Source organism: Scyliorhinus torazame, chromosome 9 (assembly GCF_047496885.1).
Source record: "Scyliorhinus torazame isolate Kashiwa2021f chromosome 9, sScyTor2.1, whole genome shotgun sequence".
NCBI classification, from domain to species: domain Eukaryota; kingdom Metazoa; phylum Chordata; class Chondrichthyes; order Carcharhiniformes; family Scyliorhinidae; genus Scyliorhinus; species Scyliorhinus torazame.
In genome coordinates this window covers 104149538-104169269 of record NC_092715.1, presented here as the reverse complement: position 1 = coordinate 104169269, position 19732 = coordinate 104149538, and the positions used below count along the sequence as shown (strand labels likewise).

General features: G+C 47.5%; 1 protein-coding gene across 3 annotated transcripts in view; it reads right to left on the bottom strand.

Annotated features, from left to right (window-relative positions):
• Positions 1-12162: 12162 nt before the first annotated feature.
• The window catches only part of rgmb (repulsive guidance molecule BMP co-receptor b), a 277533-nt gene continuing 269963 nt past the window's right edge, over positions 12163-19732 (bottom strand). For all 3 annotated transcript variants that reach the window (XM_072516359.1, XM_072516358.1, XM_072516360.1), the window contains 3 exons: positions 18770-18942; positions 17216-17754; positions 12163-15018 (listed from right to left, as the gene is read on the bottom strand). In XM_072516359.1, coding sequence (XP_072372460.1) covers positions 14356-15018; positions 17216-17754; positions 18770-18942 — 1375 coding nt within the window. In that variant the 3' untranslated portion in view covers positions 12163-14355. The remainder of the gene's footprint in view (positions 15019-17215; positions 17755-18769; positions 18943-19732) is intronic.

Here is a 19732-nt window from a genome sequence, read left to right as displayed (position 1 = left end):
CAGTCACCGCATGGGGGGTGGTCCTATACGTAAACAAAAAGCGAGCCAGTCTCGTGTCCATGGATCTGGAAGACTGCTTCTTTAGGCCTCTTTTGAATGTCTGCACTGCGCGCTCTGCCAATCCATTTGAAGCCGGGTGGTAAGGGGCAGTGCGTATATGGCGTATGCCGTTCATCTTCGTGAACCTCGCAAACTCCTCACTCGTGAATGGAGTGCCGTTATCCGTGACCAGCACCTCGGGGAGGCCATGCGTACTAAACGACAAACGCATGTTTTCAATTGTTGCGCAGGACGTTGTCCCCTGCATCTTATGCACCTCTAGCCATTTAGACTGGGCGTCAATTAATAGAAGGAACATGGATCCTTGAAAAGGGCCTACGAAATCTGCATGCAAACATGCCCAAGGCCGCCCTGGCCATTCCCAGTGATGTAGGGGCGCGGCCGGCAGAAACTTTTGATGCTCCTGGCAAATGGAGCAGTTTTGGACCACCTTCTCAATGTTGGTGTCGAGGTCTGGCCACCAAACATAACTCCGGGCCAACATTTTCATTTTGGTCACACCTGGATGCCCATTGTGCAAGTCTGTTAGTATCAGCTCCTGGCCTTTTTTCGGGACAATCATACGCGTCCCCCACAAGAGGATGCCGTCTTCCACGCTGAATTCTGACAGCTTGGAGGAAAATGCCTGCAACTCGCCTGGGAGCTGTCTATGCTGCCCACCATACAGGACTATGTGCCGAACCTTTGACAGGACTGGCTCTGTCTGGGTCCACTCACGGATCTGTGATGCCGTGACAGGCAAGGTGTCCGTAAAATTTAGGGTTGCAACCACTTCACCGGTCGTGGGGGTCGACATGGGGCCGGTTGATAAAGGCAATTGGCTCAGTGCGTCGGCATTTGCTATCTGCGTACCTGGTTTGTGCTCCAGAGAATACTCGTATACAGCAAGCAACAAAGCCCAGCGCTGGATCCGTGCGGAAGCAATGGGCGGTATTGGCTTATCCTCTCTGAAAAATCCCAGCAGAGGCTTATGATCAGTCACGATAGTGAAATGGCGGCCATACACGTACTGGTGGAAGCGTTTCACCGGTAAAAACCACTGCCAGGCCCTCCTTCTCGATCTGCGCGTACTTTTTCTCCGCTGCAGTCAATGTGCGGGAGGCGAAAGCTATCGGTCGCTCGGCCCCATTCTCCATCTTGTGGGACAGGACGGCCCCAATACCATACGGGGATGCATCACATGTGACGAGCAAAGGCTTTCCAGGATCATAGTGGGTTAGTAACCCAGACGACGACAATTGTTGCTTTACCCGCCGGAAAGCGGTTTCTTGCGGCTGACCCCAAACCCAGGTGTGATTTTTCTTTAGCAGAAGGTGCAAAGAACAAAGTGTCAGTCGTGGCGGGGGCCTGTTGAATTGCACGCACCTTCTCTGCGACGGGGTGCAACCCTTCGCGGTCCACCCGATAACCTAGGTAGACTACTTCCTTTGCCTGAAATACGCACTTTGTGCGATGTAAACGGACTCCAGCCTCCGAAAGGCGTCTAAGGACAGCCTCCAGATTTTCCAAATGTTCCTGCTCCGATGTCCCTATAATCAAAACGTCATCTAAGTAGACAGCAACACGTGGTAAACCCCTCAAAATGCCCTCCATAACACGTTGAAAAATTGCGCAGGCAGAGGATACTCCAAAGGGCAACCATGTATATTCATACAGTCCCCGGTGTGTATTAACCGTTACATATGGTCGGGAGGCAGGGTCCAGCTCTAACTGCAGGTAGGCGTGACTCATATCTAATTTTGTGAATGAGAGTCCATCTGCAAGCTTCGCGTAGAGATCCTCTATACGAGGCATTGGATATCGGTCGAGTCGGGAAGCCGTATTCACTGTAAGTTTATAGTCGCCACACAAACAAACTGTGGCATCTGGCTTCATTACAGGTACAATTGGTGCTGCCCAGTCAGCAAAACGGACGGGCCTGATAATACCCAAACTCTCCAAATGAGTGAGCTCCCCTTCTACCTTCTCGAGCAAGGCGTAAGGCACCAGGCGCGCCCGGAAATAGCGCGGCGTGGCTCCTGGTTCGACTTGGATACGGGCTACGGCCCCTTTTATTTTCCCCAAACCAGGCTGGAATACATCTGGGTATCATCCTAACACCTCAGTCAATGCTTCAGAAACTGTTTGGAGGATGTGCTGCCATTGCAACCGCAAATGGCACAACCAGTCCCGACCCAACAGGCTGGGCCCATGGCCGCGCACCACGATAAGTGGGAAACGCCCCTCCTGGCGTCCATAAACAACAGGGGTCATTGTAGTTCCTGCAATGTCCAGTGGTTCCCCCGTGTAGGTGGACAACCTGGCCTGTGAGTCGGTTAATGTAAGGGTCTGTATACCCTGCTTGATGCGGTCGAATGTCCTCTGGGCGATCATGGAGACCGCTGCGCCAGTGTCCAACTCCATCTCAAGCGGGTGGCCATTGACCCGTACTGTCACCTTAATGGGGGCCACACGGGGAGCTGCCACACAATGCAACTGCAGGCAGTCGTCCTCCGCCTCCACGTCCTCAGGAGTAGTCGCTGCAGGTTCATCCACATGGAAGGTACGGCCCCTGGGCTGGTCTCAGTTACGGCCCCTGGGCTGGTCCCAGTTTCGGTCGGAACGACGGCGCCTCTGGCACCCCCAGGACCGCCGTCCGCGACGGGGTCGGTGCCTACAAGTCTGACACAGACATGGCTCCTCATCCATTGGTTCTGGAGAAGGCTCCCTTCGGAGAGGAATGTTCGACGGCCACTGGCATCGATCCGGACATTGCCTCGCCCAAGGTACCGCAGGAGTGCGGGGGGGACGTTTTCGGACGGAAGGGGTTGCGCTCCAAGGCATGCACTTCCATTCCCTGTAGCTCCTGCACTCCTCGTTCTGCGCTCTCTCGGGACAATACTATTTGAATGGCCTGTTGAAAAGTCAATGTTGGCTCAGCTAACAACTTTCTCTGGCTGGCCGCATTGTTAATACCGCAAACCAAACGGTCGCGTAACATTTCTGACAAGGTCTCACCATAGTCACAGTACTCCGCAATCCTGCGTAGCCTGGATAGAAAATCGGCAAGGGATTCTCCAGGGGTCCTCTCAGCGGTATTACACCTGTAACGCTGGACTATCGTGGACGGGGTTGGGTTAAAATGTTGCCCCACTATATTCACAAGTTCATCAAACGTTTTGGTGTCCAGCGCAGCTGGGTACGTAAGGCTCCTAATCACCCCAAACGTATGCGGGCCGCAGGCAGTGAGCAATATGACCACCTGGCACTCGTTTTCGGTGATATTGTTTGCCCAGAAATAGTTACATATCCGTTGCGTGCACTGGTTCCAGCTTTCCAGCGCAGCATCAAAAACATCCAAACGTCCGTACAGAGGCATGGTATAATAGAAAACAACTTCCAACCTGTATCCAACAAAAATCCAGGGAGGTGGCTTCAGCAGTGTAGACAGCTATTCACTTTAACCTTCGTCGCCAGTTTTGTGAGGTCCACAAAGAATCCAGCACGAGTTTTAAGGATACAAAGTAATAACATTTATTTACAATAACATATATTTTATATATATATATATATATATAAAACAGCAGCAGCAACTTCCCTTGCTGCACACTCCTTCCTGCTGGTTCCTAAACTGGCCAGCTTTATTTATACTAGGAGTTTACTAATGGTTTCTCCGCCCCCCTCATTGGGGAAGCTCATACTCCCACAGGATTGTGGGATTGTCATTAGTCCCCAGCCAATGGTAAGTAGGCAGGTTATAACAATATCCAACAAAAATGTGAAGTCCATTAAGTGAACATTCTTGTTTTGAACAAGTTTGAATTTCTAGGAGCAGCTGCTCAGCTGGAATTCAGCCGATATGAAAGAATCAAGAGTACATCCTAAAAATGCTGCTCTCTCTCCGGCTTGTTGCCTTTTCAAAAATTTACCCAATTGTATTCCCTCTTTCATTTTGGATTCAGATTTAGTCTTCCCATCTTTTTTTAAATATATTTTATTCCAAACATTATCAAATTCTTACATACAAACAGTTGGTCATTTTTATTTTACCAAAGTAACAGCAACAAATCCCCTATTCTCCCCCCCCTTGGCCCCACTATTCTCCCTCCCACCCCTCCTGCCCCATCTCCCTAACTGCTGGCCACAAACAGGTCCTTAAAGAAAGCGATGAACGGTATTCACCTGGAATAGAACCTTTCCTCCGACCCTTTCGGTATATTTAATCTTTTCCAATCGTAGGTATTCTGCCAGGTCACTCAACCATGTCGAGGCCCTGGGTGGCACCGCCGGCCTCTATCGAAGCAGGACTCGCGTCTGAGCCACCAAGGAGTCAAAGTCCAAGACGTCAGCCTTCACCCCCTCAAGTAGCTCCAGGGAGTCTGACACCTCAAAGATCACCACCTGCAGACATGGCTCTAGTTTGCGCCAACGATCTCCGACATGATCTCTAAAAATGAGAGCCAGACCCAACTAAGTTGGGGCAGGACCAGACATGCGTGAATGATTTGCAGGCCCCCCTGAACAACACTCACATCTGTCCTCCACCTCAGGGAAGAACCCACTCATACATGTCTTAGTTAAGCGTACTCTATGTACTACTTTAAATTGTATCAGGCTCAACCTAGTGCAGGAGGAGGTAAAGTTCATTCTATGCAGTTTCTCACTCCACACCCCTCCCTCTAGCTCTAGGCCCAGCCCTAATTTCCACTTCCCCCTCACCTCTTCTAGTGATAATTTCCCCGTCTCCAGCAAACACTCATATACATATCGGAGATCTTCCCTTGCCCCATCGCATGCCGTGATAGCATGCTATCTATCAGTGTGGGTCTCGGCAACTGGGGCAACGAGGACAACTCTCTCCGAATAAAGTGCGAACAATAGTGGAGACAGCGGGCATCCCTGTATCATACCGATGTAGTTGGAAATATCCTGAGCTCACAGCATTGGTCCGGACACTAGGCGTGGGGGCATTATATCGCGGTTTCACCCAGAAAATAAAAGTAGGACCAAATGCAAATCACCCCAAGACCTCGAAGAGGTAGCTCCACTCCACACGGTCAAAGGCCTTCTCCGACCTAATAAAAGCAAATTACTGTGGTTGCTGGAATCTGAAACCAAAGAGAAAATGCTGGAAAATCTCAGCAGGACTGGAAGCATGTGTCGGGAGAGAAAAGAGCTAACGTTTCGAGTCCAGATGACCCTTTGTCAAAGCTAAAAGTCAGAGAAAATGGGAAACATTTATACTTTGGGTTGAGAGAATATAACATGAGTCATAGCCACAGAAACCAAGGGAACAGAGTGCTAATAGCCACAGAAACCAAGGGAAAAGAGTACTAATGGCAGTCCCTAGGAAGAACAAAAGGTGTAAAAGGCCAAACAGCAGAGAAACTAACATCAGAGGGTAAAGTGTGACAGATGTAGATGTGGGGGGAGGGGAATCAAAGGGTAAGGAAAGGGGAGGGGGGGAAGATAGGGGGGGAAATATAGAGAAAAGAAAGACAAGAAAGAAAGAAATGGTAAAAGAGTTAAAATGAAATGGGATGAAAAAAAAGGGGTTGAGGTGGGGTAGAGCTAATCATCTGAAGTTGTTGAATTCGATGTTGAGACCTGAAGGCTGTAGCGTGCCTAACCGGAAGATGAGATGTTGTTCCTCCAGTTTGCGTTGAGCTTCACTGGAACATTGCAGCAGGCCAAGGACAGACATGTGGGCATGGGAGCAGAACCTTGTGTTAAAATGGCAAGCAACGCGCTAAGTTTTTGGCGAAGGTGCTGGCTACGAGGATTGAGGACTGTGTCCCGGGGGTGATCCATGAGGATCAGATGGGGTTTGTGAAGGGCAGGCGGTTAAATACGAATGTGCGGAGGCTCTTGAATGTGATCATGATGCCCTCGGTGGAGGGGGAAGTGGAGGAAGTGGCAGCTATGGACGCGGAGAAGGCCTTTGATCGGGTGGAGTGGGGCACAGTGGCTAAACAGCTGGCTTGCAATGCAGAACAAGGCCAGTAGCGTGGGTTCAAGTCCTGTATCGGCCTCCCCGAACAGGCGCCGGAATGTGGCGACTAGGGGCTTTTCACAGTAACTTCATTTGAAGCCTACTTGTGACAATAAGCAATTTTCATTTCATTCTCTGGGAAGTGCTTGGGAGCTTTGGGTTCGGGAAGAGTTCATAAGATGGGTCAGGCTGTTATATAGAGCCCCAGTGGCGAGTGTGGCTACGAACCGGCGGAGGTCGGAGTACTTTAAGTTGTAACGCGGGACGAGGCAGGGGTGTCCCTTATCCCCCTTGTTGTTTGCACTGGCAATTGAGCCGCTGGCCATGGCACTGAGGGAGTCTAGGGACTGGAGGTGATTGGTCCTGGGGGGGTGGGGGGGGGTGGGAAGGAACACCGGGTGTCATTATATGCTGATGACCTGTTGTTATATGTTGCAGACCCAGTGGAGGTGATGGCAGAGGTTATGCGGATCCTTAGGGAGTTTGGGGACTTCTCAGGCTATAAGCTCAATGTGGGGAAGAGTGAACTCTTTGTGGTGCATGCGGGGGACCAGGGAAGGGGGATAGATGAGCTACCGCTGAAGAGGGCGGAGAGGAGCTTCTGATATCTGGGGATCCAGGTAGCTAGGAGCTGGGGGGCTCTGCACAAGCTCAATTTGACACGGTCGGTGGAACAGATGGAGGAAGACTTCAAGAGATGGGATATGCTGCCACTCTTCATGGTGGGTAGGGTGCAGTCGGTCAAGATGACGGTCCTCCCGAGGTTCCTGTTTGTGTTCCAGTGCCTGCCCATCCTAATCCCCAAGGCTTTTATTACACGGGTAAGCAGGAGTATTATGGGATTCGTATGGGCGAATAGGACCCCGAGGGTGAAGAGGGTGTTTTTGGAGCATAGCAGGGACAGGGGGGGGGGGGGGGGGGGGGGGGGGGAGGCTGGCGCTGCCGAATCTATGTGGCTATTATTGGGCAGCTAATGTGGCGATGATCCATAAGTGGGTAATGGAGGGAGAGGGGAAGGCATGGAAGAGGCTAGAGGTGGCGTCTTGTGTGGGTACGAGTCTGGGGGCGCTGGTGAAGGCACCGTTGCCGCTTCCGCCGACAAGGTACACCACAAGTCCGGTGGTGGCGGCGGCACTGAAGATCTGGGGGCAGTGGAAGTGACATAGGGGCGAGGGGGAGGCCTCGGTCTGGTCCCCGATAAGAGAGAACCACAGGTTTATTCCGGGTAGGATTGATGGGGGGTTTCTGAGCTGGCAGCGGGCTGGGATTAAAAGAGTGGGGGACCTATTCATCGATGGGACTTTTGCGAGCCTAGGGGCGCTAGAGGAGAAATTTGGGTGACCTCCCGGGAATGCTTTTAGGTACATGCAAGTGAGGGTGTTCGTGAGATGGCATGTGAGGGAATTTCCGCTGCTCCCAGCATGAAGGATTCAGGACAGGGTGATTTCGGGTGTATGCGTCGGAGAAGGCAAGGTCTCGGCGATCTATCAGGAACTGCAGGAGGCGGAGGAGGCCTCGGTGGAGGAGTTAAAGGGTAAGTGGGAGGAGGAGCTGGATGAAGATCTGTGGGTTGATGCCCTGAGTAGGGTTAATTCTTCCTCCTCTTGCGCCAGGCTCAGCCTAATACAGTTCAAAGTTGTCCATAGGGCGCATATGACAGGGGTGAGGATGAGTAGGTTTTTTGGCGTGGGGGACAGGTGTGTGAGGTGCTCGGGGAGCCCAGCAAATCACGCCCACATGTTCTGGACATGCCCGGCGCTGGAGGGGTTCTGGAGGGGCTTTGCGAGGATTATGTCCAAAGTGGTGAACACCCGGGTCAAGCCGAGCTGGAGGATAGCATTATTTGGGGTAGCGGACGAGCCGGGAGTGCAGGAGCTGAAAGAGGCCGGTGTGCTGGCCTTCGCGTCCCTAGTAGCCCGGCGGAGGATCCTACTAATGTGGAGGGATGCGAAGCCCCCAAGCTTGGATTAACAATATGGCAGGGTTCATCAAGCTGGAAAGGATAAAGTTTGCCTTGCGAGGGTCTGTGCAGGGGTTCTCCAGGCGGTGGCAATCGTTCCTAGACTTTCTCGCGGAACGTTAGGTGGAGGTCAACAGCAGCAGCAACGGGGGTCGTTTGGTTTTTCTGTTTTGTTTAGGTTAGAGTGGGGCGTTTTCCTTACCGGCGTGTTTATTTGTTAAATGGGGGTTATTGTATTTTGTTGGAAATCTCATGTATAATTTTTGCTTGTTTTGTGCTTTATTCTTTTTTTCTGGTTGGAGTGTTTTGTTGAAAAGCGATGAAAATTTGAATAAATATATATATATTTTTTAAATGGCAAGCAACGGGAAGGTCAGGTTCCTGAATATGCACTGACCGAAGGTGCTCAGCAAAGCGATCACCTGTCTTCATTTGGTCTCTCCGATATAGAGACAACCACATGGGGAGCAGCGAATGCAGTGGACCAAATTAAAAACGTGCAAGTGAAACACTGCTAACCTGGAATGAGTGTTTTGGGCCTGGGATGTTAGGCATGGAAGAGGTAAAGGGGCAGGTTTTACACCTTCTGCGATTGCATGGGAAGGTGCAATGGGTGATGGGAGAGGTGTTGGGTATGGTGGAGGAGTGGACTAGATTATCTCGGAGGGAATGGTCTCTGCGGAATGCTGACAGAGGGAGTGAAGGGAAGATGTGATTGGTGGTGGCATCACGCTGGAATTGGCGAAAATGGCGGAGGATTATGATTTGTAAACGGAGGCTGGTAGGGTGAAATGTGAGAACAAGGGGGACTCTATCCTTGTACTGGGAAGGAGGGGAGGGGTCGAGGGTAGTGGCGTAGGAGATGGACCACACACTGTTGAGAGCCCTGTCAACAACTGTAGGTGGGAAATCAAGGTTGAGGAAGAAGGAGCACATTTTCAAAGCACCATTTTCAAAAGTGGCATGATTGGAATAAATGCGACGGAGGCGAAGGAACTGAGAGAAAGGGATGGAGTCCTTACAGGGTGCAGGGTGCAAAGAGTTGTAGTCCAGATAGCTGTGGGAGTCAGTGGGCTTGTAACAGATATTAGAAGTCTATTGCTGGAAATGGAGACAGGTCAAGGAAGGGAAGGGAAGTGTCTGAGATGGACCAGTGAAAGTGATGGAAGGGTGGAAACTGGAAGCAAAGTTGATGAATTTTTCTCGATCCGGACGAGAGCATGAAGCGGCACCAAAATAGTCATCAATGTACCGGTAAAGGAGTTGTGGGAGGGCACCCGGGTAGGCCTGGAACAAGGAATGTTCCACATACCCCATAAAAAGACAAGCGTAGCTTGGACCCATGCGGGTACCCATTGCTACACCTCTGATTTGGAGAAAATGGGATGAGTTAAAGGAGAAGTTGTTGAGAGATAGAATGTGTTCAGCCAGGCTGAGGAGAGTGGTAGTGGATGGGAATTGTTCAGGCCTCTTTTCAAGAAAGAAGAGCTCTCTTGCCATCCTGGTGTGGGATAGAGGTGTAGGGAGATTGCACATCCGGTGTGAATAGGAGGCAGTTAGGGCCCGCGAACTGGAAGCTGTAAATATGACGCAGGACATCAGAGGAATCCCGGATGTAGTTGGGGAGGGAATGGACCAGAGGAGTGAAGATGGAGTCAAGATAAGAGATAAATTTGGTGAGACAAGAGCATGCTGACGCAATGTGCCTGCCGGGACAGTCCTTTTTGTGGATTTTGGGAAGTAGGTAAAAGCGAGCTGTCAATATGGGTTCTTATTATAGAAAGTAGGGAATTCTTAAATTCCTGTCGGTGAATGACCTCTCCTAGAGCCTCACAGGTTGTTGCAACTCCCAATGCTCGTACCATCTATCAAAATTGTTCTGCTTAACCCTTTCAAGCTCGACATGTCTGTCCCGGCTGTCTCCTTGGATTCCGAAACTTTTGCCGATAAGCTTCGGGAAGCAATTCATATGCACCCAGAATAGCCTTTACTTTGCCATAATTCTTACATACCAGTTCTGACAGGGAGGCATAAACTTCCTGTGCTGCCCCGTCAATTTACTCTGTGCGAGTAATGTCCACTTTTCTTTTGGCCACTACATTGGGGTTGCTATTTTCTCAAAAGCTCTTAAAAGGTTTCTACCTCCCTCTCTTCGAATTCTGGCGGGGCTGTATAAATTTAAACATTGGGTTCCGTTGTAAGATTCAGCTCCCCTCCAATTTCTGGCAGATCCTAATTTCCAGTGCCTTAAGTTGGAAGTCTCTCTCTTTTGCTTTTTCCTTTCTGTGATTCCAACCTCCTCATTTCCATCTCCATTTCTCTTTGCTTCATCTCCATTCCATCCTCAAACTGAAACCACATTCTCTCCAGTTCAATTTCCCCACCAGAAAATGTCCTTGATGCTACACGACTTTGTGGGCCCTCCTGTGTTTCCAGCAGCTCTTTCTACTTTAAATGCTAAGCAATCGCGTCAGTTATCTCCACCTTCCTAGCTCTAGCTGGTACCTCTATTTTTAATACCTCAGTCAATTTGACTAGCTTACAAGTTGCCCACCTGAAGAACCCTCTCAGCAGCTTCTAGGGCCATCCTGTGATATCACTACAAACCTGGTGTCTTTTTAAAAAACATCCCAGATCCAAGCACCAGGTTATGTTACGATCCTCTGGGCGAGTGCATGGTCAATTTCAGCCCCACTTGATCCGGAGTTACAACACAAGTGAATTAACCAATAACTATTATCTAATTCCCTGCTTAAACTTGTCCCCCCCCCCCCCCCCTACACACGCAGACACAAGAGGAAGGGGTTAAAAAAAAACTTAAGTAAAAGGAGAGTCTTTGTTTCAGATGGTGGTTTTCAGCATCTTACCCCTCTTCCAACTTTGCTCTGTTCGAGGTTTACTGTAGTTTCATTCAGGCTTTGGTAGTTTCAGAAATATAGCTCTCACAGCCTCACTGAAGAGAGACCTGGGGCTGGATTCTCCGATTCTGGGGCTATGTCCTCATGCCGGCATGGGAACGGTGGCATTTTATGTCAGGAAAACTGGCGCAAAGCGGCCACCGATTCCCTGTTTTGCTGGGGGCTAGCAGGAAGGCAGCGTAGAACACCCGACTCTAGCTGCCAATACGTCCCGGAGAATTGCTGGGTCCGTGGCTGCGCATGTGCACGGCGGCGGCCTGCAGCGGCCACGCTGTGCTTCATGGCAGATGACACTCGCAGACCCGGCCCACAAAAGTCCCCTCCTTTGGCCAGCTCGTGCGCCCCCAGCCCCGAATAATGTCTCCCCCTGCCCACGGATCGGCCCATCCAACTGTGGCAGCGCTGGACTGAGTCCGCAGCCACCACGCTAAGTTCCCAAATGATGAGACCACACATGTCCCGCACCTTCGGGAACTCGGCCAGTCAGGGGCATCGGTGGATCATCGGGGGGCAGGCCTCAGGCAATGGCCTGAGGCAGTCGATACGTGGCATGGTATACTCTGCAAGTACACTACTTTGGAGGGAGCGGAGCATCGTGAAAGCGGCGCCGACCCCGATTCGGTCGGGAAATATGGTTCTCCGGCCGGTTGCCGAGCGCGATTTTGGCGCTGCCGACGGGAGAATCCAGCCCCTGGCCTTTGTTTGCAGCCAGTAATGGTTTTCCTGTAGCTTCATTCAGGTTCTCTGCAGTTTCAGGAATACAGCACCCTGTCTTTCTGAAGAAAATATGGAGAGTTCTTGTTTTCTTACTTCCAAGAGCCAAACTGGAACCCTTTGGGACTCCGAAAATCATCCACCGGGAAAGAATCCAGTCACCACCTGCTACCAGCCAAAGTACAGTTTTCTGGGACAATTCATTGGCCCACAGCCAATCAAACCGAATCCCAGCCCATCTCTCTCTCTGGTGCCGAAAATCTGAAGCTCCTGTTCGAACGAGTAGCGGGTTTGCTCCTCTAACTTCTGAATTCCTCATTCTTTCTGCTGCTTCACTTAAAGATACATGTCTATTAATCACCCAAGGATCAAAAATGATAACGACAAAATAAAAAACGCCAATAAAGGAATAAACAGGAAGGACCCTTACATAGAACATTCCTGGTGAAGGAATAAAATCAAATTACTTAATTCTAGTTAATGGAAATATTAATAGTGCTGCACTTATCTATTTAATTCAAGAGACACTAGACATACACTTCCTAACAGAACTTTAATGCATGTTTCAACAGCATGTTTGACTGCAATAGTAATTTTAAATATACAAACTTGCAGGTTTTCCACTTTATGAAATAGGAATGGTAGGTGAGTACAAAAGCAGGGTGGTGCAAGAGAAACTTGGTGAGGCTGATCTGTTACTGAAATCCCTGGAATTTTAGCACAAAGGAGAAAAGGCAGAAAAAAAATCGGGGCTCAACGTCAATTCACAGCTGATCTACGACTCCTATTTTTTATTCTGTAGAGAAAATACATACTTCAGAAGTGATACATGCTCAGCTATAGTGCAGTTTCCAGCAATTCAGTTAGGCAGTTACATAGTAGCTCAATCATCACAGCTCATTTCTAACTCACACAGGCTCCTTTATTACCTTTCTCCCACAAGCCTTAATGGCGAGCCCTGAAATTACTCATGTTTATTTTAGCCTAATTTTGAAAAAGTCTGGACAATGTAATGTCTGCATGGGTTTTCTCCGGGTACTCTGGTTTCCTCCCACAAATGTGCAGGTTAGGTGGATTGGTCATGCCCCTTAGTGTCTTGGGTGTGCGGGTTAGGGGGATTACGCGGATAGGTCCTAGGTAGAGCACTCTTTCAGAGGGTCGGTGCAGACACGATGGGCCGAATGGTCTCCTTCTGCCCTGCAGGGATTCTATGGAAAATGTATTGGTATCTTTTAAAATATTCTGTAGGTGTTCCCTAAATTAGAACAAGAAAAAGACTGCATCATCACAAATGTATCTTAGAGGGGGTTCCTTTTTGTACCTAGATGCCAAGAATTAGTAAACCATTACAGGGGGCTGAGAGTGCAATCACTGGAAAATGAAGCACTTATCGGATGTATTTAATATCATCCAAATCATCTACAGGTCCATCTACGATAAAAGCTGCATTAAGTCATTCATAGACGTATGCAAGAACATTTATTTTTAGGGTTTATAAAATTTTGATGAGACCAACTTGCACACAACTGATTTTCACTTAGCAAGATCTCACTCCCAACTGATTTGCTCTGAAAAAGCTTATAAATTTGAGAAGCCAATATATTAATTTACTACTCCTATTCTGCACTGTTTACCAACATTGTGGAAGTGTGAGAGTTCTAGAAAGATGCAAAGCACAGTGGTGGTCCAATAAAGTGTTAAGGCTATGTTTGCAGCCATGACTTCCTCACGGAATTATCCACCTGCTGTTATCATAGCATTGAGCTGGCAGCGAGTGATGTGGAAACAGTCAGTGTACCCAGACTGTTCGTCATACTCTGAGCAGTAAAATGCAGATTGGCCAAGACCTAAGAGTAACTTTATTGGACCTCGACTAATGAAACCTTAAAAGACAAAAAGAGATCATATTTAACAAAGCTAGGTATCTCCATTACTGTTAAGCAGCAAACATTTGAAAAGGTAGCTGTTGTAGAAATACCCAAGAAAACAGTTACTGGTTTGGAGGAAATTTCTACGACATACCTTTTCATAATTTCACTCAAGCGCTAAGCTTCTAATTTTTCCTTTCCAGGTGGGATGGGCAATGGGGTGGGGGTGTTCTCAACACATTGTGTAATATAAAAGGCATTTAGCAGCCTTTTTAAAACAACAAATTAGGTTTATAATCACTGGTCACCTGAACACTGAAGTAACTCAAGTGCAATCCACTAGGTGGCACCACTATCACAGCATAATGAACACAGAAATAGCACAGAATTTGCTCAAGGTTCTTCTAGCAGGACATTTTGTTTATAAATAAGTTAACTATTTACATATTTAGGCAATTACACTTACACAAACAATTATCTATTTTGTACCCAAGAAGCACATCTGGGAATCCTTCTGAGGCTGTATATCAAACTTTCTGATTTGACAGGCAGCAAAGTAAATTTGAACACATTTAACTGGTAGCCATTTTAAGTGTCAGTAATTAGAAACATAAAGTGCCCTTTGTAACAACAGACCCTACTGCATGGATATTACAACTCGTACATCATTCATTAAAAAAACATTGAAAAAAAGTACATAATACTACAACCAACTTCATGTGAACTTACATAACAAATCACACAATATGTACAATCTTATGTTTACTCAGGATTGCCATCCAATCATATATACTGTATATACATATATACTTTTCGGAATATATTATAACAATATATATTTAATATTTTTTATAAACAGAAAACCTACAAAATCACAATCACAACATAAGAAAACAGTCCAACATAAATGTTAAATAATACATTGTTGTTTTGGGCAACACTGCTTCTGGGGAAAATATGCCACCGTTCTCTCTTTGGGTGCAATGTCTCTAGATCTTGGAGAGCACTGTAAGCTGCTGCTGTAAAGTTTGCATCTCCAGTTGTCAGAAGGTCAAACACACAAGAATGAAAATAGACATCCTTTACTTGGATTTTCTCATGGCATTTAGCTGTTGCAGTCTCTAATGTGTAAACACCCTTTGGTGGGGCCTGGGTGTGGTGCAGATGGTTTGGACTATTGGCTGGAAGAGGGAGGTGTCCACCTTCATCAATACGTTCATTCATTGGGCAGCCACGGGCACAAAGCTGCAGGCCCTGGCTGTCGTTCTCAGAGAGGGCCAATGCCTCCGGCATCCTCAATGCAAAGGTTAAATAGCGTCCCACTTGGCGCACTATCACTGTCATTCCTATGTATTTTGCATGCACCTCCACATGTTTACCATTAACTTTTTCGACTATCCATAAAGTCTTTATCCAGCCATTTCCCACTGTTGTACCATCTATGAATGCTGCAGGCAGATCATCTGTCATCGCTTGGTAAACCTTCTGATCTGTACAGTCATGGTAGGTTTTGAATATGATGGTTATCTGAAAGGAATGAAACCATGCATACTCAGTATATTTTGATAAATATGACACAGAATAACTAAGTAAATCACATCTCAAATGTCCATTATCGAAATAATTTTTCATAAACCCTCTTGCTATTAATGTATAGGAGGGGCAACTACTCCCACTTCCTGACCCTGCAAGGATTATTTGTGTATAAATGGAAGATCAAAAATCTCTAACTATGCAAGATTTTTGTTTAGGATTAAAAATTAGGGTGCCAACTGTCAAATTAACAATCCCAGTCTCAGAGCTTCTCCCAGGCTAGGTAAAATGACAAAATCTGAAAGTGAGTGCCCTATAGACCAATTTCCTGAACAGTTTAAGCTTCTGAAGGGCATATTTAAACAAGAAACTAACAAACTTTTGAATCTGAGGAATGATTTTAATAAAGTCGGTTTTTTTGCCCTCAAGCTGTAGTTCATTTTTGTGTATAATTAGTGGTGGAATATGTATATACTATCCACACAATATGGACAAGGCAGCTCTTTTAGAAGACAATCCAAACAAATCAAACTGCTCTATTTAAATCAGTCATCCAGGTGTGAGACATGGTAAAATACTAATTCCCTTCAGAAGACAAATGCTGTAACCTAGCCATTTTGTAATTAGATTTCTGCTATAAGCCAACAATAAAGTTAGCACGATTCCATGTATGCGGCTAGCTCACTGGAAGAGCCTGTTGAGCATTAAGCATGTTTTTTTGCAGGGTCAAAGCAGACAACCATATGCATTTCAAGCACCGCAAAAAATATTCAAACGGCTGTTGTCTTTAATCAAAAATTCACCTAAATATATGTACCGCACTCACACCAAAAATTCTATGTCTACCGTTGCAAGATTATTTTTGAAGGTATTCCTCCTATATGTTAGTTTTTTCTGATCCAAATCTGTATTGGTTATGTATAAAAAAACACAAATTCTAATATGCTAATAGCAGATTTTGATTAAATACATCCTAAAGATATAATAGCAGTAACTAGGATTAAACACATCACTGATTATACAGTATACTCATTAGCAAATTGATCCGTCTTTCAATTAACCTTTCCTCAGAAAGGTATAAACCATGCAACTACTGCTAAAAAGAACATTGGGAGGCTTTCAAATTCAGTGGAAAGAAACTCCTGATGTGGTAAATTATATGGGAGTTCATCAAAATGCATTATGAACACAACACACACAAGAATTGAAATAATTCTAGTTAGGCCATGTTAGCATCATAATGAGCTCAGGGACTCGGTGTGAAAGGTCCACACTACACATGTCACGGGGTCATTTTCTACACATTTTTTCACAAATTAAACAAACTTTGCAAATGCACTTATGAAAATCCAAATATTTTGTTCCAAATACTTAAAACTACGAGCAGTTGATTTTTTTCTCATGATCTGAAATTCTGCACTCCCTTTGGATCAAACTGCTTCAGAAATGTTAATACTATTTTATTTTGGCGTAGCATGGTGGCACAGTGGTTAGCACTGCTGCCTCACAGTGCCAGGGATCCGGGTTCAATTTCGTCCTCGAGTGACTATCTTTGTGGCGTTTGTACATTCTCCCAGTGTCTGCGTGGGTTTCCTCCGGGTGCTCCAGTTTCCTCCCACAGTCCAGAAATGTGCGAGTGTGGTGGATTGGCCATGATAAATTGCCCCTTAAGGTCCAGGAATGTGCAGGTTATGTTCTGGGATTATGGGGATAGGTAAGGGTAGACACTTGTAAATGGACAGTGCTCATTCGAAGGTTCGGTGCAGATTTGATGGGTCGAAGGGCCTCCATTTGCACTGTAAGGATTCTATGATACTTTGAGAAAGTAGTAAGCAGAAATTTTGAGATTAAAATAGCGACAGAAATTATAATAGAATTCACTGGATAAAAACACAATAGATTCTATTAGAGTAAGTCACATCCTTTTTCCACCACCATCTCCCACTCTATAATCAGATAGGAAGTCTGATGGGAGTGAAAAGTAGGAAGAGTCCTGAGATATTGAAACACAACAGTTTAGAAAAATAATGACAGCTGGGGATTTTCTTCTACCAGTCCCATCCTAAGGATGCTAGTATACTGTCTACTCTACAGGAAGGAGTCCCTCACCTTGTTTGTGTTGACCCCCACCCACCCTTCCTCCTCAGAATAAAAAAGCTAGCCCACCAAAGGGGAAGAGTCCTGTATGTACCTTGTTAGTGGCTGTGGCGCTGGATCCCTGTACAACAGGGACGTTAGTTACTTGCACTGACAAGTAGTCGTTATCAATCAGGGGCCAAGCTCCCTCCACTTTGCAAGTCTGAAAGTGATCTCTGAAAGTCCTGAGGTGCGGGTCGCCAAACAAGCCGCAGAAGACATAGCGGCGGCCAGCTTGTGGCTCGGTGCCCGCTGTAGCCCGGTGACCGCGCACCAGCCCAGCCCGGTTCTCGTAATCACAGAAGCCCATGTTGTGACTGACTGGCACCAGGTCCTGGACTGCTATCGACGTGGGCCCTTCCCGGGAGCAGTTCCTCTGGCTCATCAGGTCGCTGATGCCCAGCACGGCCGAGTGGAAGGCCAGAATGCCCCGGCACGACTTGGCCGTGCGCTCGGTGCACAGGGCATAAGCCCGCAGGGCGATGCAAAACTCGGAGGCGAAAGCATTCAGAGCGGCGTTCAGGTGAGAGGTGAGGGCTACAAAGTCGGTCGTGCACTTCTGGATCCTGCACTGATACTGCTGCTGGCAGTAAGCTGCAAAAACAAAAGGTAAAACATCGTCAACTTGCACAGGATTGAAACGAGACCTCCCCCCAAACTGCCACCAAGTGATAGAAATCACAACTGGGAAGAATTGCATTGCCCAGCTTGCAATTTGACTGAAACGTTGTCTAGGTTTGGGCGGTTCCGTGTTCAGCTTCCAATATGATGGAAGGCAGGATTTGCACATTTCTCCAACTTCCCTGCGAAAGTGACATTGAAAACAAGTGCGCGGTAACTTTCTGTGGCAGCTTCAATGTGGAGCTGCTTCCAGTGACCAGCTAGCACCATAATGTCCAATCCGCAGTTAAAATGTTACAGAGAGTGTGAAAGAAAGCAGGACATTGTGTCACCTTCACATCCATTTACACAATGCTGGGGGGGGGGGGACCAACCCGTGCGAGGAAGCCCATTAGCAACACATTTGTAATAAAGACAAAAGAACGATTGATCTGCTCTTCCCGATAAATCAGGCGGTGGCTTCAGGGGTTAGAAGAGATTCAGTCACGATGAAGAAGAAACGTTTGAGCTACGAATAGACGAAAATAAAGGAGTGCCGAGAACTGGAACAAGCGATCCAGTCATTCCCTGCAGCTAGTAACTGGAGCTCCCCTGTCCACTGGAGCAAAGAGCCCATTCCTGTGTGTGAACAGTCCCAGATTCTCTCCCACCCCCAATACATAGACCCCCTCACAACTACAACTCTTCCCGTGGTGAAATGAGCACGTTAGACTCTAATCCAAAATATTTACTTCCTGGCTGCTACCAAAAGAAAGGGTTAGTGATACAAGATGCAGTCTCTGCACTGGGAGAGGGAAAGAAAGGGGGATTTATCAAAGGAAAAGTTTACAAGGCGGAGGAGGCAGAGAGGAAGATTCCTCTGCAAGTTTGCAGCAGGCAGACACACAAAACCCATCCAAGCGCTGATTTTGCAGCATCTGAGGCCAGGACCTTGCACATCATTAAGCTGCAGCCTTTCACACACCACAGCGCGGTGCTGGGGGGTTACCTGTGTTGGCACACGTCGAAATGAAAAGCAGCAGGAAAGTGAAGGCGGTGTAAGGGCGCTCAGCCCCGGGGTAGTAAAATCCTGCTCTCCCCATGCCCATCCATCCAGGTTGCAGTGAGTTTCTCAAATGCTTCACCGAGAAGGGGCAGCAGCTGCGGGAACCTCTCCTCGTCCTGTAGGAGCGACAAACGCACGGAGGCAGATTAATCACAAACACGGTGGCGCAAACAGCATTATTTTAGTGAGGGTGGAATAAGGAGCAGCAGCTCCGGCCCAACACCATCAATCTCCGCTACCCAGTGCCAGAGAACACACGCCAGGCTGCACACACACAGCGCTCATTGCCCATTGGCCAGGCGCCGTCCCGCCTACCCCGGGCGCCGCCTCCCGATTGGCGGGTTGCCGCTGTCGATCAGCCTCTCCCGGGCCAGCTTTCCTGAGTTTCCGCTCTCGCAGGTTGGGCTGCACCGGAGCGCATGACTTCATCAGGGCCCAGAGTGGAGTCAGAGCCGGAGTTGCCACTGGCAGCGGTAGCGGGAGGAATGAGCAAAGGGAAGAATGCAAATACCCAGGGGGGCAAATAATAATAAAATAATTGATGGGAAGCAGAAAAACAACAGCAAGCAATACAGAATAGTACATGAAATAATAATGAAAGGCGAGGGCAAAAAAAACAAATGAAATTGCGCAGTTTTATCAAGGTACTGTAAATTCATACAGAATCCGTTTACACTCCAGCCAGCGGTTGAGTGATGAAATGGGTATTAAAAAGGAACAATTAATGTATTAAATAATATAATAAACTTTTATTCTCACAAGTATGCAGTTACTGTGAAATGCCCCTAAAATAAATTGATTAATGCAACTTCTTTTGAACCCACTAACACAACAGGTGTGGGAGCTGTGCAATTCAAAAAGACCAAACCAACAATGTTCAAAAAACACTGGCCTACAGAACACCCT